Source organism: Anguilla rostrata, chromosome 4 (genome assembly GCF_018555375.3).
Source record: "Anguilla rostrata isolate EN2019 chromosome 4, ASM1855537v3, whole genome shotgun sequence".
Taxonomy (NCBI): domain Eukaryota; kingdom Metazoa; phylum Chordata; class Actinopteri; order Anguilliformes; family Anguillidae; genus Anguilla; species Anguilla rostrata.
In genome coordinates this window covers 13,370,236-13,395,952 of record NC_057936.1, presented here as the reverse complement: position 1 = coordinate 13,395,952, position 25,717 = coordinate 13,370,236, and the positions used below count along the sequence as shown (strand labels likewise).

Here is a 25,717-nt window from a genome sequence, read left to right as displayed (position 1 = left end):
TCGCGCTGCAATAAAGTAGCCCGCAGTTCAGAAACATACAAATATGTGGCCCCTGTCAATGCGCGCAAAGCTAACTGTGAGCCTTAGAGGGCTTTGTGTCTGAGACGTTGAAAGCTGTCGGTAACGTTGATCCCCCGTGTCGCTGGTTGCAGTACGGCTTCGAAGGCCGCATCCCGCTGAAGAGCGCGCGCATGTTCTACGAAGTCAGCGAGAAGGCGCGGCAGATCATCGAGTCCTACTTCATGCTCAACTCCACCCTACACTTCTCCTACACTCACCTGGTGTGCAGGACCGCCATCACTGGTGAGATTTTCTCCACCTGCATCGCCCTCTGTTGGCCGTTAGCTTACATCACATGAATAAGCCCAGTATAGAGTGGTTTTCTGAGCAGGGAGAGGTGTATGTAGTATAGCTACGGTATGAGTGGCTTATTGAGCAGTGAGAGGTATATGTAACGTGTGCGCTAGCTCTACTGCAGGCAGAGGACACAAGTCTTCACTGTGAATTTTTCTTTTTTTTTTGGATTTCTACTGGTGTAGGTCAACAGAACGTTAGAAGTGACCTCAGCCACCCCATCCACGCCGACAACTGCCTCTTGGACCCAGAGGCCAATGAATGCTGGAAAGAGCCTCCCGCCTACACCTACCGAGACTACAGGTCAGACCCCGCCTGCAGCTTTGCCTGCTTTGTAGCCATGGTTACTTAAGCATCATATTGCTGTTAATAGATCGCTTTCCACAATCTTTGTCTGGGTAGTAATCTTGGTGAATTATCAGCAGTACTACAATTCTTTAGACTAGAATTATTTGGACCATAATTAAGAAGTAACCTATAATAGTATGCTAAAGTAAGCAACAGTAATTATACAGTATTATACAGAATTGGACAGTAAACTCTTCTTTAAATGACTTTAAGTGGATCTCAAATCAAACAATCAATGTTACCTTGTTTGATTAAGTTGTACTTTGTCACTTCCTGGCTTTTTATGCTTTTCTTATGATGTTCAGTTCACTATATCCAAGCTTCCAAACATTTTGACTGCTGTGTCTCAAAATCAAACATCAATTGTATTTTCCATTTACGGTCACAATTCAACATGCAACAGAGAAAGTTCTAGATTATTATTTAATGTCTAACTCCATCTCTTTCAGTGCTCTCTTGTACCTCAATGGAGATTTTGAAGGAGGGGAGTTCATTTTCACAGAAATGGATGCGAAAACAGTCACAGTGAGTGTTCTTTTTCCTGATCAGAGAAAAAAAATCTAAATAGAATCACTGGAAATAAAATGATTTGTCCTTAATATTTCTTTTATGGTAGTTTTATGTCTGACCTTCTGGGCAGAGTTCTGTCACAGAAGCAGCATTGTGTTGAGGTAAACTTTGCCATCTTACAAAGACCTGGGTTTGCAGAAATGCATTTGAAAAGTATGTTCATGGAACAAAATAATACTGTATGAAATACGTGAACCTCAGCTTTATGATAATGCACGTAAGGGCAGATTTTATTTATTTTATTTTTCTTGCAGTAACAATTTCTCAATTTCTTTCGCGTCTCGCTTTAGGCGTCGGTCAAGCCCAAGTGCGGGAGGATGGTGGGCTTTTCGTCAGGAGGGGAGAACCCCCACGGGGTGCGAGCGGTGACCGGTGGACAGAGGTGTGCCGTGGCTCTTTGGTTCACTCTGGACCCCCTCTTCAGAGAGCTGGTGAGCTCACAGTGGCACGTACGGCACAGACATGCTCTGTGCTAAATACCTGCAGTGTGGAAGTGTAGTTCCTGTGTTTTTAGTGGGACATAGTTTAGAGAAACGGGAGAACTAATTTTATTAGTTTATTTGTTTTTTCAGTCGGACATTGTTCAGTCAGCAATGACATATTTTTGGCTGGACCGCAACAGCGGGGCCAGCCCTACAAACGCGAATGTCTGTGACTGAGTGACTGAGTGAGTGATGAAGTTACACCATTGGTTGGCGGGTCCAGCCATATACTAGGTTTTGACCTGGTCTTGTTGAATGTAGCCAAAGAATGGAGCAAGTAGTGAGCCAATCATGGCTGTTTGCATTAACCTAATGTACACTCGTTATGTAAGCAGCATAGTTTGCAAAATGATTGGATAGATCTAAGATTATTTTATGAGTCATCTTTATCTTCAGAAGTCATCTTTTTGAGTTATTGTAGGTAGAAAGAAAAAAATAGTATGTATTTTGTACATACAGCCATATAATTTGGTTTGTTTTTCAATAAATGCGTATATATTAACTGAATACGTATCTGAAGTTTAAAAAAAATAAAAAATAAATTTAAAAAAAAATATATATATATATGTATATATATATATATAGCCTATATATACTGCTGTGAATTATATATATATACAGAGGCGCTCATCTACACCCATTCATTGCAGGAGAGGCTCCAGGCAGATGAAGTGATGGAGTCATTGAATAACCAGCAGCAGTTGGACCACGGGCTCAGCATCAACCCCAAAGATGAGCTGTAGTGTCAGGGAAGAGGAAGTCACAACTGAAAATGATTATCTTATTTATTTAACAAAGTTGATTTTATCAGAACAAGTTTTATTTTTGTACTGTTTGAAGTGCAGGTTTTGTTTTGTTTTTTGTTTTTCTTTTGTTTTGTCCGCTCGTGACATCTCTTGTGTGCTACCTATACCGGTACTTGAGTTCACCTCCGGTTTTTTATTCCTTTCCTCCTCCGCGCGTTTGGAAACGTCGTCCTTCGCAGTGCCTGCCGATGAAAACGCGTCGTGTGGGCGCGCCTGCCTCAGCGCTGAGCGTCGTGCGGGGGCCCTCCGCCAGGGGAGGGGGGGGGGTTCAGCCGCGCCTCATAGATTTATTACGCTGGGGGTGGTGCTGCTGTATAAAGGCCTTTCCAGCGTGAGGTAGATACTGCACTGTGAACGAAGCCAAAGAGAAGAACAGCACGTAACTTGATATTCCCCATTTTCAAGCAAAGCAATCTCTGGGTTTCCCATTTTCAGGGTATTCACATAAAGTGTAAACATAAAACTTTCACGGTATCTGCATTTTTCATGAACTGATTGGATCTGGGATGAATATGTTGAGAGCATATTATTTGAGTTATTGTTATATTATTAAAGAAAAAAATTATTTAATGTAACTATTAAAATATAGAAATTTAGAATATTTTAGTACAGAAATATATTTATATTTAGGTTATCAGTAAATAATTCAACAGAATTTCGATAGAAGATTAACTGACGGTCACATTTAAGCCAGGATAGTGAACAGGATAGTGAAATAAATGTTTGTTCTGCGTTTGTCCCGGTCCTGCGTAAGCATGCATACTGGCACACGCATTAACACAGTGGATAAAGACACACGTCATTGGTGCACTTTCTCCTTTATTTAGCGTGCTATTGTATACGGTATTGGGCCACCGCCTTCCCTTCAGCTCGGCTGCGAGCAGAGCATTGTGTTTACAGAGGGTGCACAAGGCCGTGGCGTGCGTTCGGATAGACGCGCTTAATACTAGGAACTTTTATACTTTTTTTAATAAAAGATGTTCAATTTATTCCTGTTTCAAGGAATTCGTAATTCGATGTGGCAAATAGTTATCCTTTCCTTTCAAAATCATATTTTCAAAGCAATGTCGACACGGGCGCAGTTACATACTTTTAATACAATGGACACTGGGCATGCCTTGTTACTGAGCTGCTTTATTTATGCATCCACTATGTAACTCCTTCACTGAAGTCTTTATTTATCTTACATTTCACCTTTGATAAGGGAGGAAGGCCACTTGTATTTTTGTATTTTTGTCCCATTAATATTTAAGATGGAAACTCTAGTGAACTGAAAACTGAAATGATGTACTTTCATTTTTCTTGTAATTGATATGTAAATAAAAAAATTATGGAAAAATCATTATTTCCTCTGTGAATTAAAGAGTGAACAATGTGTATGATTTGAGAATGAGACTTCCTGTCAGCTTGAAGATAAAGCATAAGTTAGCTAGAAAACAACTCTCTTACAAGTGTTACCTTTTTCTTTACAAACAGGTTGTTGAGTTCAGCCGTTGTAAAAATGTAAATGAAAAAGCAAAGTGTGTATTGAAAAAAACGCTTGCATTTCATTGAGCATTTAAAGCATTAAAGGATGAATGTGCGTTGAAACCAAGCCATAGCGACAGTTATGGCTATGTCTGCCCTTCAACCAACCTTGATCATAGCTACAGTCATTTTCCGTGAAGACTGTTTGTCAATAAAGGTTTAATGCCTGGCAACACAGTCTTAAGTAACAGAATCAACCATCTTAAGTGACAGAATGAACCCCTGGTGACGAGCAGTTGGCAGAAAATCTGCCTGTCTCCCTCCCCCCAGGTGAAATCAGGAAGCAGCTGAATGTGGGCAGACTGGGCATTCAGAGAAACTTCATACACACTGCTACAAGGACAGGGAGAGCACTAGGCAACGGCACACAGCATTTATGTTTACATACATCAACATAGCCTTTCATAGAAAATGTATATATTTTTTGGCCGATGATCTGCTGAAGCAATCATCAGATAAAAGCTGACCACTTTGTTGCCATGGAGACATGTTTCTGGCCTGAAATGACTTTTCTCTATGTTCTGACTCAGTCTTATTCAATGTATGCCCTTTCATAGTAGTTTCTGGAGTGGACTGCAAGGTGTGGCACTAAACCTTTGGGTATATTTTAAATACATGCCAGTAAACATTTGTGTGGATTTTTAAAAATATAAATACAGAACAATCCAAAAACCACATACGCATACATTCATGTTTGGATAAATATAAAGGTATATATGAGGTTTTTCATTTTTATCAGTACTAATATTTGTATTTAATTTAAATTTGACATACCTTCTTAACCAGAACAACTTAGTAAAATGCTTTGAACTGTGAAGATAGCTTTGTAGCTTATAAATACACAAAGTTGAGTGATGAACAAGTAAGACGTGTGTGCATGTGTGTGTGTGTGTGTGTGTGTCTGTGTGTTTTACATGAACAATGAATAAGTCACTGATTTAAAAATATACATTGTTGTTCTAGTGGTTTAAAAATGTACATTATCAAACATCATCTTTCACATGTTGGAAAAGAAGTTGCAAACATGAGTCTTTACATTCACACAAGCATGCACAACTTAACTTAATCTCTCAATTGCTTGCTCAAAATTAAAGGAGAGATTTATGGGTGTGTCTCGCATTGGGTGTGCAAGTTCAAAAGTTCTCAGATGCTAATATTTATTATCTCTCAAAGGTTTAGATAACATCCATCCAAGTATTTTCAGGGTTACACCCTCTGTTGTCTTTATGTAATATGTGTTTATAACACATATAATGTTTATTTGTGTCAGTCTTAGTGAAATAACCCAATGATGTATTTGAACACATTTATCACAACTTGAAATACTGATGTCCCTTTAAAAGGCAAAGTTCTAATGATTTCACATAAATAACAAATAAAATGTTGCAATTGATGCCCATGCACTTATATTGTCTGTTCATATTTCCCTTGGCTTATTTCAAAAAGCTGTGCTGTACAATTATCCTCAATGACGGGCAATTACCATACGGTGACCGGTGAGCCCATAATAAGCTAGACCAGTTCGGTTATGTGGCTATCTGTACAAAGGGTTGCACTGCACGCCCAGTTAAATCAGTCTGATTTTTAATCAGATTTTGATTCATTTAGCCCGCCAGACCATTCATCAAGCCAGACCTTGCAAATGTGAGTATCATGCATGAATTAGACATAGCAAGCTTGTGTTTTTGCCATGACGGTCGACTGAGGCTGTAACCTGCACAGTGAACCAGCATGCTTCGTGGTGTTTCTTATCTGCCTCAGAGGTCACATCAACTACTTTTCTAACCTTCTACGAGGCTGGTTACTGTAGATACAACCTCTGAGGCAGATATGAAAGCATACTACTAAGTACGCTGGTCCGCAGTGCTTCTTCCTTCCAAGCTGATCTGTTAGGATTAGCATTAGGGATGCAATTGGGGTCAGGGTTACAATCAGGATTAGGTTAGATCTTGGTCACAGTCACTTCCATCCAATGGATGTGCTAGTTAATCTTCTCCAAGTTGGACCTCTGGCAGGGTTCCAGGTTTCTGGAGTAGCTAATGAGCGGAATGCAGATTTCCGGTGCTGAAAAGGTGGCCCTCCTCGGCATTGTCTGCAGCTGCTTGATGGTCACCTACTTTGGGTGCTGGTCCTAGTTGTTCATTCAAAAGGACAGGAATGTCTCTCTGCGCCTAGGGGTCCACCTTGGTTTTCTCCAGGAGAGCTGCCACATGATGGAATGTTGGGCAACAAGGTAACTGTCAATCTGGAAGTCCCCTGGCCTTAGGAGTAAGACTGGATTCAGGAGAGGTTGAAGTCCCCGAAGATGACGTTTGTTCTGGTGATGGTGATGTTCCACACCTGGATCTGCCTGGTAGATCTAGGATGTTTCGTGGGGTGGAAGATTCCATCTTCTACTCTGGCCCTGGTGGCATGGGGTTGAGGGATGAGGGTGGGGGCCCGTTTAGGGTTAGGGATAGGGGTGGGGTTAGAGTTAGGAAAAAATGAGGGCCCCTTGGGAAAGAAAAGTCTGCATTGGTCATTCAGTGTACTGGATCCTTTAAGTAGGAAGAATTTGGTCCCTCTTGTGTTTGAAATTTATGTGCATTTGTTTAGTCGCCCTGGGAATATGGTGTTTAGTTTTATGATCTAGTGTTTTATGATAGTGTTTTTCTACCCTATTTTTATCCTCTGGTGTCCAGTTAGTATTTTATTGAAGGTCCAATATTTATGGTGCCTCAAGAATCAATGGGGAAGTGTCATTGATGATTTAAATACGTTGAAAACCTACAGAACAGAAGCGCTCTGTAACAGCACCTGAAATCACATTAACAACTGCATGAGTTAACTTGTAAATGAGATAACTCTGTAAATACAGCAAACGGACAATACATCTTTTGTAAATAGGGCCCTTGGTGATCATGACAACCATTTAAGGACTTTTCTGGAATAAGGCTTTTGTTTTTTTTGCATTAATATTCCTTCAGTCACCTAGCCATGAAGGTCGTGTGACCTCTCTGTAAACTTGAGTGGGTGGGTATGCATAACCTTTAGTCATTTGGAAAAATCCTAAACTGCCCTAGATGACAACCTCTTCAGACAAAAAAAAAAAAAAGTTAACAAAAACAAACAAAAGGTTTCTTTAACCAATTAACTTTTATTTTTTGTTTATATCAAAATAAGGAAGAACGTTTATAAATCTGTAACTTGTGAAATATTTACAAGACATTGTACAATATGACAAATAAGTTTTCCCCCATTACATAATACAAAAAAAGCCAATACAAAAACAAAGTCAATCTTGAATGCAAAATGTCAGACCATTGTGGTTCAAACTTTCTATTCAAGATATGGCTACGACACCACTACATCCTTTGAAGCAGTCAGCTGAAATTTTGTAATAGTCTTGAAGTATTTAACACTTTGCAAGTTTTAAGCAAAAAAAATCTCTCCACCAAACTAGCTGACACTGTTATAAATGCTGTTCACATATGTATATAAAAAAATCCAGAACCTTTATTTGAAATCAAGGACTCTATGTTCTAGCACATACTGAAATGACATAATCAAACAATATAGTTTTACATGAAACTTTGCATTCTTATACATTGCAATAATGGGCACTACACTGTTCCCCAGTGCAGTTAATGGCAGTGACTCTAGTATATTTCAAGCTATTTAAAGCTCTCTTTTCTTTCTTTATGTAACAATGGTGTAATTAAGGACATAAAAACCATGCATGTTCTTTTATAAACATCATTTAACACTAAGGGTATATTTATTTTCGACTGAAATGCAAAAGAATTACACGCAAGGATAACCCGATAGGATTTCAATACGAGTTGTTCAGCTGTACAAAACAAAATGCTTCAGGTCTAACTGCGGTCCTGCTCGGCTTTCAATAGCACCAAACACCCATGCGTGAGAAACAGGAAACTGCTTCTTTCAAAATAAAGCTCACTGAATTTGGAGGAAAAAAAAGCTCTTGTCTACTCTTGTCATTTTCATATAAAAATGTATACTGTATTCAGGTATTTCTCTGTTTGTTCTAGAATGGCCATAAGAGACTGGAAATGTGTCGAGTTCCTCAAATTCACACATAATATTAAGCATCAATTAGCCTACAAGACAACCACCCACATATTCCCTAGTGTGTCCTGCCTCATAATCCAATGTCATGTAGTAGACAGGCAAATGCCTTTGTGCACACACAACCCAAATACTAAAGGCCATAGAAAATCTGCAATGGAGTGAAAAGGTGATAGAGAGGGCAGGCAGTAGTTTGCTCAGTGAATAATGGACTCCAGTGTGGACCAGGTAATTGGTCCACAGTTTAGGACCTCATTATAACACCATTGCATACATCACAATTCTGCTTTTCACTGAAAATGTTCCTCTATATCTTCCCAGAATGAAAAGTATTGGGGCACAGCAACTTTGCATTAAACCCCTATGATTAACATTATCTGTCTGTCGTTTTAAGGGTGAGTGCCGATGGCCATTATTTTCAATACGTAATGGTACGTAATCGAGGAAAACAAGTAACACCATAACACAATGATACTTTAAAGCAACACTTTTGCAAAAAGAAACCTGGCGGCTACAATAGTCTGAAAACCTCATGTTTAAAAGCAGAATAACACTTTCTTCTCACAGTTATGTGGAGGAATTACAGCACAGTATGCGACTTCAAATGTATACAATCATATCTGGCTAAAGCCAGTGCTCGTTAACATTTTGCCTTACAGTATTGAAAGAGGTTTCTTTTTTTTTCTTTTTTTTTTCACCAGACCACCACAGCATAGAGCAAGGCACTTGTAATCAGTCCAAACCCACTTCCTTGAGCTAGAGGATTTCTTTATGAAATTTTCAGCCATGGTAAACAAGAAAAAAAATATACAAAACCTCCTGCGCGTTCGCATTTCTGTTTGCTAAACGGTAGCGCAGGAGGACAAACGTTGCATCTGCTCAAAGCAATAACAAAAAGTTAAGTGCTCTGTCTCAGAGATGAAAGAAATTAGAAAGAACCATGCACCATCCAGTGACTCTCACCTTGCTTGTTATAAATGGAGGGGCCTTAAAATGACACCAGTACAACATACAAAAACGATAAAAGGAAATAAGTGCAACTTTTCTGTCTTTTCTTTTTTCATCAACAAAACCGAACGGTGGGACAGAGCAAAGGCACTGTGAAGTTGAGTCTCTTGCGCGATCGTGGAGGGGTTGGGGGGGGGGGCGATGAAGGGGCGGGGGGAGTCATCCTCACTCTCCCTCCTCCTTGATGCGCTGCTGCTTGTTGCGGCGGGAGTCCATGTCGAAGGAGAAGTCGCTCCAGTCGTCGCGCGGGGGGAAGGAGATGGTCTGGCGCAGCGTGAAGCGCACGGCGTCGATGACGCGCTCGCCCCGGGCCTCCGAGGAGCCCACGCTCACCGTGGACGAGCCGCTGGTGGCCCGCAGGATGTGCGGCGGGGGCGAGAACTCCATGGTCTGCCGGTGCTCCAGGATCCCCTTCCAGATGACGGCCTGGAACTCGCTGGGAATCTTCAGCCTGGACAGGTCCTGCAGACACCACACAGCATGTTAAGTCCCCCGGTCTCTGACGCCCGCTAGCTCGCGGCGGCGGCGGCGGCGGCGGCTGCTCTTCCTAATGACACTGCGGATTTGTGTGAGCTAGGCAGGGCCTCACCTCCATGTTATAATTCTCAATCTGGTAGATATTGGTCAGGCCTTGAGCTGTGAAGTAATCCAGGCAGGCTGAGCAGCCCAGCCTCAACAGGAAACTACAAAGAACAACAACACACAGACGTTAAAAAAGGCCCTGTCCGACAGCCGAACTGCATCACAACAAACCGTTTACTTTGCTGAACAATAAAATAAAAACGAGACTTAGTCAGAAAAACAATTCCCCTCTTAATATTTTTTATAATAGCTCTTTACTTGTTTTTTTTTTGCTTGGTCCTGTACATCCAATTTCCCTAGGGTTCTAACTCAAACACTCGCAAATGACTTTATCCAAAGAATTCAAGCTCAAACTGGCACGTTTCGTGAGAAACTGAAACCGCTCGATACCTAGTTATTATTTACAGATTAATACACCCCTCGCGGGCCTTTGCAAAGCTTGCCGTGCCGGGGGGTGGGGGAATGTACAGAGGCGTCTGGAAAGGCGTACCTGGAGATACTGCTGTCCATAGGGTAGGGTGGCGGGGGCGTGCAGTGGGAGGAGGGCACCATGGGTAACTGTGTCTGCAGGGCGTGGGTGGGGCTGAGCGTGCTCATATCGCCACCCATGGGGATGTGGGTGCCCATCATCGGAGTCACTGCGAAGACACACCCCAGCCGTCAGCACTGTGGGAAACGGGTTCTTATGTGCACAAACCATATAGGGGATGGTGGGGGGCAGGGGACTCATTGATGCAATGTGCAAGAATGTACAGTTTAATGCAAAACAGTTGTATTGTTCTTGTTTGACAATGTCATTTTAGTATGTGCTAGAGCATATCAAGGCTTTGATTTCAACTAAAGGTTCTGGATTTTTTATATACATACGGGAATGTACCAGTGTCTGCTAGCATGAGGGAGAGAATTTTGTAGATACTTTTATTTTTAATTTTTTTATTTAAAGTGTTAACCCTTAAAGGTGTAAGACCACAAATCCATGATTAGAATGTTCCTAACTGAACATTCTAATGCTGATCTAGCAATCACTACTGTTAATTGAATGCAATGGATTTCTAGAACACTGACACAGGATTTTGAAAAAACTTTCCAAAAAAGACAACTCTTCAAAGTGTTAAATATTTAGCTTTATATAATAAAACAATGAATATGGCCTGCAGTACATAATGAAGGAACTCATTTACACAGATAGAGTGCCATTTATACACGTTGCAGGTTCCAAGGTCGACTACAGTACCCCCTGCATGCCCAGACAGGCAGTCTGGCCGTGTCATGTGATAGCCCCCCGAGGGGGGTTCGATGGGTGGCGGGGGAGGGTGTCGGGCTCGCGGGGTGGGGGGGGCACACTTACTGTCAGTCAGGCCTCCAGACATGCTGGAGGGGGTGAGGGAGTTTCGCTGCTGGGGGTTGATGAGCTGGCTCACTGAGGGGAGCTTGTTCACCTTACTGTGGGGGGGGGAGCTGGAGCCGAAGGCCGGCTGAGAGGACATGGGACTCCTGGGGCACGGAAAAGCACACATGCCGTTACTCTGATCGTCCCAGACATCCCATCTTTAACAACACAGAGCCCTGGGGTTAGTGGGAGAAAGACGTCCGCTGAGATCATCAGCACACCTCAAGAGCCACGGTAGCCATTTTGGGCCGAGACAAATCACGTTCTATTCACACGGTCAGCAAATGGTATGTTATTATGACTCTTTCCATTACTTAGGTAAAATAAAATAGATTGCGGTCAGGTCAATTCTCACAAAGGAGGCATTTTTTTGTTTTTAATACAGAATGCAACATTATCATCTGATATACAAAAGGTTGTATAACTAGCTGTCCTTGAGGTACCTTTAGAAGAAACTAGCTGAAATGTACTCCACAGTTTCTCTCTTTTTAATACGATCGTTTTAATTTTTGGACCTCAATAGATTTATCTGAAATGTGCCAAGGAAAGCCAGAAGTAGTATGCTTCCCTTTTTCACAAATTGAATCTGTTTTCTTTATCGAACGAAGGCATGTAAGCCAATATATTCTTAACCATTGGATCTTGTACAAACGTGTAAACAAAATTTCATTTGGGTCATTTTCGAATCTTGAGCAACTAATGTCTTTACTTTTAAACAATTGTGTTTAGGCGTTATAATTTATCACAGGTTAATGCACTTAGTATATGCATACTGAATATAAAAACACGAAGTGATTTACTTGCACCTTCAGCTCAAAGACAGCTGCATTTTCTGTTACTTTGAAGAACCCACATTAAAGGTTTTTCTTCAACAATGAACCTAGAAAATAGCATGATAAAACACCATTGCCTCCAGCTTTCCTATTTTAAACAGTTACAGTGGCTCTTGAATGCATACAGTACAAATGTCTATAAATATATTTTATATATAAATGTATTTAAACAGTTTTTCAATGCTTCTGAGAATTGGAACTACTGATTTATTAAATATTTCAAAAGTGCATACATTTATGAAATCCAAGCATGCAAAAATCTTTCACATACATTATTCAAAATGTGGAAAAGTTTTGTTAAGCCCAACTGGAATTGCAGCCATTTTAATTTTGCCATCTAAGACACACACATAAGTGTGGCCGCGCCCTCATAAAAACCAGAACTGCTGCAGTTACCAGATGGGTGCTTTGCCAAAACTTCCACAAAAGCATTTACATTTCAAAGTGAAAAGGAGCCAAAATGGCTGTAAGTTCTATGTGTTTATCACTGACAGAAAAACACTGAGTCAATGTTTGTCTTTTACTAATTTATTTGTTATGTTTGAAATATATAATTTATATTTATGTGTAGATTATTTAGAAATGTTATCTTAATTCTCTATATGTTTTATTTTGCTGTGGTTCCTTGTTAACAAATGAACAGGCATATCTTAGAGACAAACAAAAAGAGGAAAGGGATGAAATGAAAGGACCCACAGAAGGAAAGAAAGAAAAGAAGGAAACAGCGGAAAACATATTTATTGAGAAATGACTGATAAAGGTGCAGGAGTCATTTGATCACAACAGTCTGTTTCAAACAGAATAAACACAAAAGCAAGTTCTTAATATATTCTGACCATCGCTGTACATATCTCATTTTCTTTAACTCTTAAAAAGGTAAAATAAAGGTTTTTCTTAAGAAACTGCACAGATACTCAGAAACAATCAAAAAACAAACAGAAACTGTCCTGCAGTGATTTTTCTTTTATAAAACATGACCAGCATTATTAAGGCTATAATATTATATATTTATAATATCCCCCCCCACCCCCCCACAACCCCTTGCACCTCCCAACACAAGAAAGCACCCAATAACCCCAATAACAACTGGGGTAATCTGAGTCCAGCTCCAAAAAACAAAGCAAAAAAAAAAACACTGCAATAAAACCTGAAACTAAAAGCAAGCATTTGTAGAAGCTCATCAACGGCTAAAAATTAAACAGAAAGTACTAACGCTTGGTTCCTGACCAGCTAGGGGTACTCAGTGTTTGCAAAGACTTTCCTCCTCGTTTGAGGAAAGTGAAGAGGTCAACTGAGAGGCCTTCACTGTATATGTGCAATGAAGTTTGTGCAATACAAACAGGTCTCACTATCCAACCACACTGTTCCTTTTCTGAGATACTAAACACTAAAGCAAAAACCTAACTCATGCATTAACGAGGGGATATTTTTTAAAAACGGCTCTTCTGAACCAAAAGAAAATTGTAAATTGCAGAATTCACTTTGTCCTTTTGGCTTGCCACTGAAATTTTGACACTCGCTTATGTAGAAAATACCTTTTCTTTTCATTAAACATGCAAAGAAGAAAACAAGAACCTAAATTGATTTTAGAATACAAACGGGTACAGCTAAAAAAATTAATTGGCCTGAAACAACGATTGGCCTGGTGGCACTCGCTAAAATTTGAGTTGAACTTCGGCACTGAAGCCAGAAGTGCGAAGATTCTAGAAATAAAATGCAGCACCTTCGGTGCGACAGAACACGATCCATTGATTTACGCCCTACGTCTACTGCAATATCCCTGTTGAGAAAACAAGAGCGTGATGCAACAAGAAGCACTTCTTGAAACAACAGACACCCAGGAGAGACGTGGAGGAGGTGAGGCGGTGGGGGTAAAGGGGATTTGGAGGAGGGGAGGGTGTAGTGCCCGGCCTCGGACTAAACCTCTGACACGCACAGAATGTGACTAGAGGAGGAATGTGTGGCGGGCTCTCAGGTGGAACCAGAGTGCTTCTTCTGGTCACTTATTGGCTCCAGAAGCTCAGTGCGGAGGCGGGCTTTAAGCAGACTGTAGAGAGGAACCAGAGAGAAAAGAGAGGGAGAAATAAGGCCACAGGTCTGGAGGAGAGGAAGAGGAGAAAGAGGAGGAGGAGGAGAAGGGGGGCTGTGCTTTTATGACCGTGGGTCCTTGCTGGAATGGCAGGGCTGGAATGGGGACCTGCTCTCTGCAGAGGGTGACCAAGTCTAGACCAGGCCCTGCTGCATTTTAAATCAGGCAAAATGTATCAGACCTATAAACTCTATTCTGACCCACTTAAGTCAAATATCAATATTACTGCAGTCAGGTAAATGCTTTGTGCTTTCTTACGTTTCCAAACAAATCTGAAGAACCTTACCACTGTTTAAGTGAACAGAGACTGTTTTTTTTATATTGCCATATTAACAGTATCAATGTATTGCCATTATTATAATATCATTAACATGGAAATAACATTACTATGTTGTCAAGTATGTTTTGTAATCTTGTGTCTTCTGGCTGTCTTTTCCACAGCGACTATAGGTGTGTTGCAGTGACTTTAATCGCCAGAAGGTGGCACTAGTTGACAACACTGGGGTTGTTTGTTCAGTGCATCCAACTCAGATGACACGGTAAAGTGGGATTAAAGGAAACAATTATTCCGGTCTTAAAACTCCTACGGAAAAATACAATAAAACAAAATAAAAAGACTGACACGCTTTTATCCTAGGTAATGAGGGCTTTTATTTCGTGAAATGAAAGGAGCACCTTCCCGGAAGCAAGAGTTACAGGGACCGTGGTCATGAAGAGAGGAGGAAGGGAAGCACGTTATAAAACAAGGGACAGCGATAGAAAGGGATTCCGAGGACATGCAAGTAGAGAGAGACAAACCCGGCACCAGCCAGACGGGTTCTTTTCTCACACCAGAAGAGTCAAGTCAACAGCTACACACACCAGACTTAGGTAATCCAGATAGCTGGCGAGCACTGAACTACCCGCTAATGTTTTTTTTTGGAGTTCTTTTTTTTTTTTTTTTAATTCTGTTGTGCTGAATGGCTTTGCAAAAGTCATCGAAATACAATGACCGAACTTCCCCTTCCGAAATCAGAGATGCGTCGCCCCTTCTTTCTCTTTATTACAGTGTGAAATAGGATGTGGCTTTCGGGACAAAAGAAGCGTGGAGCAGGCTCCTGGAATAATAGCCACCCGACCCGTTCTCACCCCGTCATCTGCACAAGCCTAGACACTGATGCAATGAAAGCAAGCTGTACGCTACGGCTGAGTAACAAAAAGCCGAGATAACCAGCTACTCCTACAAGCTCCCTGAAGCGGCCGTTTTCATAATGCCTTCCACTGCAGACAGCGGAGGGGGGGGGGGAACGTTAATTATGAAGCGGTGGAAGAAGGAAAAAAGAAGTTGGAAAGCTTCTCTGACCGTGACCTCCCCAGCAAATGCGCACATTACCTCACTGCCAGGCGTCTGTCAGTTTCCTTAATGAGGAACGATAACAAAAGCAGTAATTATCAAAGGGGCGTCGAGAGCCCCAGGTTCAAAGCTATAATTTGCAGCTATCTGGTTCCTTTTTTTAAATTTTCATTCAGCCTGCCCTGTGTGAGAGGTGTAGCGGCTCTCGAGCGTCTGGAAAAGTGAGAAGTGGCTTGTGTTGGACGATTGAGGACCGGGGAGTATTGTGTCATCGGAGTTGTTGTGTAAATCTGTTCTCCTCTGAGCAGCCAGGAGCTCCACCTGTCTGACTGAAAATAAAACTTTGTCTGTCTGCGTCAAGCAGCTTGCCAACTCCAAAAGGAGAGTACACACTATCCCGAAATAGGCAAGGTTCATCCTTCCCCCCCCCCCCCGTGTAAATCGATTGAGCAAACGCGTTATTATTGTTGGCTGAAATCATGCTCCTGTCAAAAAGCTTGGCTGCCCACAGTGTGATCAATTTCCACAGCCGTGCAGCAGCCAATCACAGCACTCCAACCCAGACTGGTTCCATGCTAGCTCAAAGAAAGAAAAAAAACATGCTTGTGCTGAGGGTGTTACTGAGCTCTTAAAACATCAACTCAAAACTACTGTCAAGTCATGCTCATGCTCCAAACTAAATTTTTCCATCCGTTCTTAATGCGCTGAAACCATTCCACTCAACAAGTGACACACTCCGTTAAGATATGAAGCCAAACAACAGCTCTCTTATTTTTCAAGTGGGGAAAAGTCCCCACGGGGTAAAAACCTTCTTCACAAGCAAGCTGAAGCAACGCATTCTTAAAAATGTTACCGTGTTAAATGAGACGGTCAAAAGGACAGACAAGCGAGGGGACAGGTTTAGAAAAGCAAACAAAGCAAAACAAGGAATCACAGCAAACGGGCTGAGGGTGGACCTTGCCAATGTCTCCTTTTCGAATTTCTCGTCCTGACTGCGAGACGGACGGGCGAAGCGCGAAGGCTTTCTGGCGGTGAGATACTCACTGTTTCTGGACCAGATTCTGTTGCTGCTGTCTGTATGACTCGATAGTGTGCTGGGGCAGAAACTGCATGAGCTCCAGTGACTCTTTAATTTTCACCAAAATCTCATAGATTTCACGGCCTTTAATCTGGGGGGGGGAAGAGACAAGAGGCGAGGATAAGTGGTGCGGGAAAGAAAATGAAAAAAAGAGAAGAAAAAAAACGACACGAGCACAAATGACTGAATAACGGCGACGTGGCGGATGGGGGCCAGATTAACTCACAGGCAGACAAAACACTTCCTCGTCCGTGGATCTTCTCTTCTTGATGGAGGACATCTGGATGCCGTGCGACGCCTGGCGGAAAGCTACGGGCGGGAAAGAGGCGGCGGTCAGTACCTGCCCCCGGCCCGGAGCTTGACACAGGCGAGCTCTGATTGGAGGAACAGCGGAAGCGGGGGATGGGGGGATGGGGCATTGCACCAGCTCTACACCAGCTTTACACCAGCTCTGCAATCACCCTTCACCAGCTCTACACCAGCATTACACGTGCTCTACACCCGCATTGCACCAGCTCTACACCCGCCCTGCAGCAGCTCTACACTCACCCTACACCAGCTCTACACCTGCTCTACCCCCGTATTGCACCAGCTCTACCCCCACCCTGTACCAGCTCAGCCCCAGCTCTATACCCACTAACACCAGCTCTACACCCACCCTGTACCAGCTCTACACCCACCCTACACCAGCTCTACACCCGCCCTGCACCAGCTCTACACCCGCCCTGCACCAGCTCTACACCCGCCCTGCACCAGCTCTACACCCTCTACAGCAGCTCTACACCCCCTACACCAGCTCTACACCTGCTCTACCCCCTGACCAGCTCAGCCCAGCTCTACACCCACCCTACACCAGCTCTACACCCACTCTACACCCGCCCTGCACCAGCTCTACACCAGCTCTACACCCACCCTGTACCAGCTCAGCCCCAGCTCTACACCCACTAACACCAGCTCTACACCCACCCTACACCAGCTCTACACCCACTCTAAACCAGCTCTACACCCGCCCTGCACCAGCCAGCCCCAGCAGCTACTTACGGCGCTTCGTACCCTCACTGCTCTTTGTCCCCTCGGTCACGTGCTGCTTGCGGATGCTGTCCTCGTCCGCCTTCCGGTCCCTTCCGGGGCAGGCGCAGATCCGGGCCTCGAAGCAGCGGCGTCCCAGGACCTGCCCGCTGGGAGCCACAGGGGAGAGAGACGGCCTCAGTGTTAGACAGGGGGCTCTTTCTCCGCTCAACTCGCCCAAACCCCCGACGCCAAAAAAACGGGCCGGCTCGGCCGGGCTCTTACTCTCTGCTCTCCAGCGTGACGATGATGAGGATGGGGCGCCGGTTCATGCCCCCGACGCAGCTGGAGTTGCACATGAAGTTGTACAGGATGGTGGTGAACTCGGTGCCAACCTGCCAAGGGGAAAACACAACTGTGATGCCACCGAAGACAGAAATATGAAACGCTGACAAGTGTGCTGGTCAAACCAATTGCTGCGGGAAGCTTTAAGACTGACTGTTGACCAGCGCAGAAGCACATATCATTACACTTTGTGAATATGTCAAATATGGCGTTCAGGGGCGGGTTATTACCACTAAATTTAAAACATGAAATACCTTCAAGCTCATGACCACTCGTTTAAAAACACGAAACGCCATCGAGCTCCGTTGCGGCCGTCAGGGACGGCAGCTGGTTGGACGGTTTGAGTGACTGGGGCATGTGTGTGTGTTTGTGGGCTCGAGTGTGTCGCGTGACCCCCGCCGGCCTGGAACACATGGCGCTGTTGAAACGGAGCGATGACCTTGCGATGACATGAGGGTCATGTGACGGGGGGGGGGGGGGGTTTACCTGGGGCGGCTCGTATGGCACCAGCACGCTCTGGCGGCCCGTTATCGAGTCCTCCATGTACTGGGCGTGGCTGTTCCCCTCCACCCGAATCAGGTGGCTGGGCGGAGCCGTCTGACCTGTAAACGGAAAACGATATTTACAAACAAGCACTTTCACTTTTTCACATTTTAAAGAGTTTAAAACCTGGAATATGAGTTTACATTCTCAGTATCCTAAAATAGTATTGCCACTGAATTTAAACTCAATATACTTTCAAATAGACAAAAAAATGAACAATTACTGTGCTCGTAATATGTCAAGGACACCAAATCTCGAAATCTTTGTTGGCATGGTGATTGCAGACTAGACGTGCGCAAAGGGTGGCTCACCGTCGTTGAACTCTCGACTCAGCTCGTGGTTGGGGCAGCGCTTGACCACCTCGGTCACGTGCTCGGCCTTCTTGTACACGGGCATGGCCCGGATGACGGCGCCTTGGGGCGGGTTGGTCAGGACCTTGATTTGAATGGGACACGTCTTGGCGATCTGGCAATACAACTTCTTCAACTCCGTGGAATACTGGAGGGGAGAAAGAAAGCGAATGTCATGCTTTAAGTAAACAAACTACACTGCGTAACGCTATACGCCGTATGACAAAGTACAATGCAAATCCGCGCTGCTGTCAAGCGCTGACTCTTCGCGAGAGCTTGCGGCTGATTGGTTTGTTTTCACACCTTGTCAGATGAAGGCTTGCGCTGTGCCGTACGTCTATGTAGAGATTAACCAGTCCGCCCTGAGAGCTCTGTGTGTCAGTGCGCTGCTTGGGAGGACATGTCCCCAGGGCGGTGCTGTTACTCTGGAATGTTCCGTGAGGGGTTGAGGATAGTCAGGCAGCTTGACCCACAGGTAAAGTATGACGAGACCGCTTGAGATTATTATCTGATTTTCGCTTGTTTCACCTTATCTAATATGAAACCTCTGAACTGATGTGCATTGTGCGGTATCTGGTTTTTGTAATCACAGAAAATAGCAGCTTCTATCATAGCTAAGGAGTGTAGATGCCAAATTCAAACAAACTTGCTCATTAGATCAGCCCAGTTCAGTATGGTTGCCTGATTTCTGCATACATTCAACCAGCATTCCAAATGAGTGGAATGACATTAGAGATTTTTATAGCTTCATAGCAAGCTACTATGTTGGCTTCCTATCAATAATACACAATAATTTTTACTAATCTTTTCTGCCACGACATAACAAATAACAGGCAAATTACTGAAATGCGGTTATCAAAAATCCTAAAAAAACAGGTGAATGGCAGATGTTCTACTGGGGAACACTGATGACCTATCAGTCTACAATGGATATGGTGACTCAAAAGCACCCCTGCGACACCTGTAGCTCGTCCTTAGCATTCCTGTTCCCACCTGGAGCTGAAGGAGTTAAACCTTGTCCTGTGATTAGGGGTTCCACAAAAAAAAAAAAACATTGTCTGAAAGGCTCTGTGGACAGGGCGGGGGGTGGGGGTGGGGGTGGATGGGACACACCCAAAGCTGCTGACGTCTGCTGGCAGCCCCCCCACCTCCTCCCCCCCCCCCTCCCCCTGACCCTCCCTCACTTCCGCAGTGCGCCGTAAATCACCTCACCCAAGCCCGAGGTCCTGCATTCCCCACAGGTGCTCTGCTAGCCTCACTTCCATCATCAAAGCCGCTATAAAACCGCAAGCAGCTAGCACGCACTTAGCGACCGAGCGCTAACATTGGGTACCTGGTCAATTTAAAGGGGGGAGGGGACTCAAGATCTCACGACGCTTAGGTCTTTGCAGGGTGTGGACACCCAGGACGACGGGTCCGCTCGCCCCCCCGAGCGTTACGCGTGTTACGCTCCGGTCGCTGTGTCACTGACCGCAGGGATCGGCGTCTCGTCACGCGCCGCGGTCTCGTCACGCAGGACGCCGCAGTCTGAGGCCTGGAACGCTACGGTCGCGCGTTGCTCAGGCGCGCTGCGCTGACGTACCCCCCCAGCCGGGCTCGTCTACGCCATTACGGCTAATGGGCGTGCTCTGCGCGCTGGCTCTGCGTTGATTACAGCCTTCAGCGAGCATTACATCCAAACAGGATTACGGACGATGACGGCAGCTCCACCGGCCTCGGCTTAAATGCGATTTTTCTGGGAGTGCGATTTCGCTCCATCACTCGGTGTTCACGCTCCCCTTCTCCTTTAAGAATGAAGTCCTCCTCTTTAAGTGAGCTCAGAGGTGCGGGGGGGGGGGGGGGGGAGTTAAGAAAACTTTCCTTTCAGGTTCGTTTCAAAAAAAAGAAAAAGAAGAAGAGAAAAAAAAGTGTTCTCACGTGGCTGGGGGCTGTTTTTGTAGAACAATGGTACATTAAATTCCGTTTCTACTGGCTTTTGATATGAAGTGTTCCAATGAAAGGGGCCCATCCCAGCACCTGTCTGCGATGAGTTATAATGTTACACAAGGTTGGCAGTGATACTTCCACCAGGGCAGCCCCCCCAACACCAACCCTCTGCTTTCCTCTAAACCAACACACGCACGGCCGCCAAAAATTCCTTTACCGGAACAGCTACCCAGTTCACCTAAAGGCCTTTACATTGATTAAAACCCTTCACGAGATTTAAAGGGCCACAAAACACCACCACTGGAGACAGAAAGTAAGAATGATATAAAATAAAATAACACAGAATGTAAAAGTATGCACAAGATGAAAAATATAATTGCTCTAAAATTTTTAAGAAGCCAGAAAATAAAATTGTCCAGCAACAGAAGAGACTAGTCGAATTTAACAGTGGTGCAACCCTCTAGGGTAAATGCATCCTCAATCATAGTCGCCTCCTTCTACCTTTCTTTAGACTGCAGGTGGAGATCTCCCCTTCCCAGTGTCCAAACAGAGTGCCCTCTAATTAGAGGAGGAGTCTCCAGGGTCTCAGTGCTAATGGGAGAGAGCTCTGCGTTCTCCTCCCTGTCCTAAGGGGAAGGTGCGGGAACGGCACACAAGCCGTGGTCATTAAAGGTAGAGGAGCAGCTCCCCATCTCCCTCGCAGCCTTGTTTCTGGTCTGATTTCCTTCACACCCCAACCCGTAGGTAGAGGCGCTAATAAGAAGTCTAGCGCTGTGACCTTTCGAGGCGTCCCCGATTTCACCATCGGGGGGCACCGTCCGCGCCGTGATTTACCGTACGGAAAGGCGGGGACGATTTACGGGTCCCTTTCGCGAAATGAAAGGGGGGGGGGGGTGTGGGAAACGTCTCATATGGAAAGGAGAGATGAATAATGAAAAATCGCCCCCGAGCTCTCAAAGCCCCGCACCCCAGAGAGCCGTCGTCAATCAGTCAGGCAGGCCGGCGCTCACCTAACCCAAAAAACTATATGTAGAATCCCATATACCTTCATACCTTAAAGATTATCTCTCCACCTATTATTCTCTCAACCTAGAGTTTCACGCCTAGATTCCAGTCTTTGCTCACTGATTTAGCACATACACACACTCAAACACACACACACACACACAACATACACACACACACACACACACACACACACACACACACACACACACACCTCTACCTGCAACAGCACACACACACACACACACACACACCTCTCTACCTGCAACAGCACACACACACACACACACACACACCGCTCTACCTGCAACAGCACCATCCCAGCCCTGGAGCCACAAACTTTGAACAGGCAAATATGCATTCAGGCTCCTGTGTTTGCTCAGAAGCAGGAGCTGGCACTGACAGAGCCACAAGTCAAAGGCTAACAGTGGAGTGAGGAATAAAGCAGGTTGACAGATGGGATTTGGTGGCTATTAAGGGTGTGTCTTAGGGTCTAAGGTGTAATTACCAGGTATTCATCGGTCACAATGTCAATTATATGGTCAGGGAGTAAAAAGCATTCAGAAGTGAATATTTAAACACTTTCCTCTACAGTTCAATGATTTGTTTGACCAATAATACCAATAATGGCATATCGGTTTGGCTAGGTTAGCAATATGCCAATAATCCTTTGGCTATCAAAAGTCTTATTGATAAAAATAAAGGAACAGTTGGAATTTTCACAGATTCAGTGTTCAGCTCGACATTCAGTGTTGAATAGGGACATTAGAAATCCTCTCAGTGTGAGCTGGAAACGAAGATCCACCCTGACGCTCAATCAAACAGATCTGGTTTAGGATTTTTCAGGAATTGAACAGCAGAGCTGAACTAACCAGAGAATGAACCAATGGGTGCTGAAATGGAATCATATGAAGTCATCCGATCACTCTTTTTTCATAGAGGGTTATGCGTTTTCTGGCACAGGTCATTGCACACAAGTTTCCGTTCTTACGGGATTCGCAGTTCCTTCTCTTCTAAATCGCTCGTTTCTCGTAAGAGGAAAACCGCGTCGCGTCCTCGGGCGTTGAGCCCGACTGACGAACGTAGCGTCCGGGCGCCAATTCGCCTGCAGGTACGCGCATTCGATCGCCCGACGCTCGCGTCAACACGCTGGACGCGCTTCCCGGGCAACGCGGGCCGAGGCGGGCCCCCCCGTTTCCAGACAGCCGCTGCGGGCGCGCAGGGCCGGGCAAGTCCCGACAGCGGCCGGGCTTCAACCGAGCGCGCTCGGCGCCTCCGGTCTTGTCTCACTCATACCTCGCAAGTAGTGTCATGTCTACGGCTTCTCCCGAACCTGTTTAATCTGACAAAAATGCGTGCGTGTTTTTTTTTCTTTTTCTTTCTTTTTTTTCTTTTTTTCTTTCGGCTAGAAATCACACCTGCCCCTTGTCATGCGAGAAAAAAAAAGAAAAAAAAAGGCTGACTCCGTTCAATCGTTTGAAAAGACGAGCCCTCCTTTGCGCGTTTAAAGGATTTTTATTTATGTGTGTGTTTACAAAGTCGGGTCTGTGAAGGACGACGATAATGATAAAAACATTAAAAACACAGGAAAGTGGAGAATTAAATGTGGGGTAAAAACAAATCTGATTCACTGCAGAAGCAGAACATGTGTGCTGGGCTTCTTTGGTTTTCAACACAAATTGAAGAGAACCATGGTTACTGGTAGGGTGTAGGTGGAGGTGACTACAGAGGTGCTGCTGCGACTTGAAGAGGAAGGTGGAGGCATGAATGACAGCTTCCTGTCATCTGGCCGTGCCGAACAGATGAGCTCAGAGATGAGCTCAGCTCTAATAACCAGCCAATAGGCTGTTAGCGAAATTCCACAGAAAAGCACTTCGCGTCAATCCGACGCCACATCCGAAAGTAAAAATTTATGCTTCGGGTGCGTTTTTCCAGTAACTGGAAAGAGAAACCAGATCAATTGAGTCATTGGGCATGGCAGTGGCAAATTATTTAAACATAAAACGATTAGTTTGCCATAAAACTCATCTTAAAAATATTTGCTCACCGTACAAAAATGCATGTTGACATATTGTTGGAGCTGGGGATGTTTAAATGGATAGGGCTTCTTTTTTTTTTTTTCCAGGCAATGTTTTATGCCCTATCATTAAAATATCAAGTTCAGGAATGTGATCTCTCGCTGAGGGGACTCCACTCCAGGGGAGATGGGCTTTTGTGTAATTACAGCGGATTTCCCCTCACTTCTTGAAGGGTCGCCCTCAGCCGTGCCAAATCGTTTCCTGTTTAACAGTCTTCCTCTGTTTATTTCCCTGCAAGTATCACATGCCCGACATCTTCGGGGCACTATTCTACTCGCGAAGATGTTTCTTTCATCAAATTAATATAAAAAAAGTAAGGTTGCAGAAGACGCGTGATTCCAAAGGTCGCGTTTTCCAAAGGGCTTGTACTTAATGAGGAAGCCGACCGATTCTAACGCACGATTAGCATGTGCGGCGCATTCAGGATCCGAGAAGGCTGTTCAGAGTTCAAGTCTGGAGTGGCCCGTCTGTCTTGAACCAAGACGGATGACTTCCCTTTGAATCAGTCAAATCTTCCCTTTCTTGTATTCAAAGTGCCAAACGCGCTGCGTGGCACAGGTAATCTGGGCTCGTTTGAAAAGAGCTCTCTAGGCATAATAAGCCTGTTTGAAACCGGGCTTTTTTTCAAAAGCATTACCCAGAGAAGCGCTTCCCTATCGCTAAATCTTTTCAGCTTCGAGATTTCTTCCCTCTGCCGTTTCTCACAGTCTCGCGGCGTTCGTGGGGGCCGCCTGGCTGCGGAATGACAAGTCGGGACAGGCTCCTCGACGAAAACAAGTCTCGGCCCCATCTCGTGCGGCATGGGATGGGCCTGCAGATGTTTCCGGGCAAGCCGCGTCTTGTCGCCGCGCGGAGAGAACGCTCGTCTCCTCGCGCAGGTACCCGCCCTGTTAGCCCGCGGCGCTATGCGAGCTCAATGCGCTGAACACTACCCAGATCACCCTGGGAGCAGTGGGGGTCAGGGCAGAGAACACAGTATGTACACAAGCATTACCCATAGGCCCCCCGACCCATTACAGTAATCCCCTTCCAATCCTGAACTCCCATGGATAGTCTAAACAGAGTCGTTTTCAAACACTACGTGGTAGGAGGCAAACTGAAGCAAACAACCAATACTTCTACTTCATGTGTGTATTACAGGTCATGTGGAAGTTAGTCTTTCCTTCATCAATCGCACTCTTGTTGACACAGCCAACCGAGGTCCTTTCAGAGCCCGTCAGTGACACGAGCAATCAGCCATTTGCAAATACTACCTGTCGAAGGTTAAAGAAAAGTTCACGATTTTTAAATGGCTGTTCCTCTTGCTCTTCACCGTACAAGCGAGTACCCGAGTGTGAGGAAAACTAATTCAATGGCCGTCCCGGTCGCGGGGGGTTGAAGGCCACTGGAACTTTTCCAGGCGTGTCGCACCCTTCCAGACAGGAGAAGGTTAAGGTGTGGGCACGGATTAGGGTTGTCTTCTGAGAGGCTGGCCATCACACAAAGCAGGGGGATAGCGCGCTAATTCCCGCTGGGGATCCCACGGGCCTTCGCCTGGGCGCAGGAAGAGAGCCGTCGGGCGGGGGGGGGGGCCTTTCACGAAGCTGGGGAGAACGGATTCAGAGTGGGCCTCCACCCGCAGGCGTATGCGCTGCATGGCAATTACACTAACGGGATTATGGGCGCAGGCACGCCGCTTTTTGGACCACAGGGAAGCTAACAGAGGGAGGAAAGGTGTGGTTTTGTAAAGTGCGAGAGTTTGAATTTTAACAGGCTTAAAGATGGACTCGGCCTTGTGGTCATGTTAGCGACCTTTCCCAACCTTCAAATTCAAGTGTAAGAATAAAGTGCAAAATTGTTACGTGAAACTATTAGGTTCTAATGGATACAAGAATTCTGTACACAAAAGTAAGGCAGAATTTAACTGAAATTAAAGGATGGCTTGGGCAAAGGCCCCAAAATCGTAAAGAGGAAATCAATTGGGTCCAATCACAGCTTTAATCAATCCTTGAGTT

At 44.8% G+C, this 25,717-nt stretch overlaps 2 protein-coding genes across 14 annotated transcripts in view; one reads left to right on the top strand and one right to left on the bottom strand.

Moving 5' to 3' along the window:
- Window positions 1-3,902, top strand: part of p3h2 (prolyl 3-hydroxylase 2) — a 55,650-nt gene extending 51,748 nt beyond the window's left edge. The window contains exons 11-15 of the mRNA XM_064330777.1: window positions 153-303; window positions 540-657; window positions 1,152-1,227; window positions 1,563-1,703; window positions 2,405-3,902. Of these exons, the coding sequence (XP_064186847.1) occupies window positions 153-303; window positions 540-657; window positions 1,152-1,227; window positions 1,563-1,703; window positions 2,405-2,497 (579 nt within the window). The 3' untranslated portion in view covers window positions 2,498-3,902. The remainder of the gene's footprint in view (window positions 1-152; window positions 304-539; window positions 658-1,151; window positions 1,228-1,562; window positions 1,704-2,404) is intronic.
- Window positions 3,903-7,203: 3,301 nt separating this feature from the next.
- The window catches only part of tp63 (tumor protein p63), a 55,461-nt gene continuing 36,947 nt past the window's right edge, over window positions 7,204-25,717 (bottom strand). For 4 of the 13 annotated variants that reach the window (XM_064330764.1, XM_064330768.1, XM_064330769.1 and 1 more), the window contains 10 exons: window positions 18,676-18,862; window positions 18,308-18,423; window positions 17,762-17,871; window positions 17,510-17,646; window positions 16,695-16,777; window positions 16,435-16,559; window positions 11,094-11,293; window positions 10,236-10,383; window positions 9,753-9,846; window positions 7,204-9,625 (listed from right to left, as the gene is read on the bottom strand). In XM_064330764.1, coding sequence (XP_064186834.1) covers window positions 9,329-9,625; window positions 9,753-9,846; window positions 10,236-10,383; window positions 11,094-11,293; window positions 16,435-16,559; window positions 16,695-16,777; window positions 17,510-17,646; window positions 17,762-17,871; window positions 18,308-18,423; window positions 18,676-18,862 — 1,497 coding nt within the window. In that variant the 3' untranslated portion in view covers window positions 7,204-9,328. Of the gene's footprint in view, window positions 9,626-9,752; window positions 9,847-10,235; window positions 10,412-11,093; window positions 11,294-12,688; window positions 14,016-16,434; window positions 16,560-16,694; window positions 16,778-17,509; window positions 17,647-17,761; window positions 17,872-18,307; window positions 18,424-18,675; window positions 18,863-25,717 lie in introns of those variants that run through there. The other 9 variants (XM_064330765.1, XM_064330771.1, XM_064330766.1 and 6 more) reach the window with 6 other exon arrangements.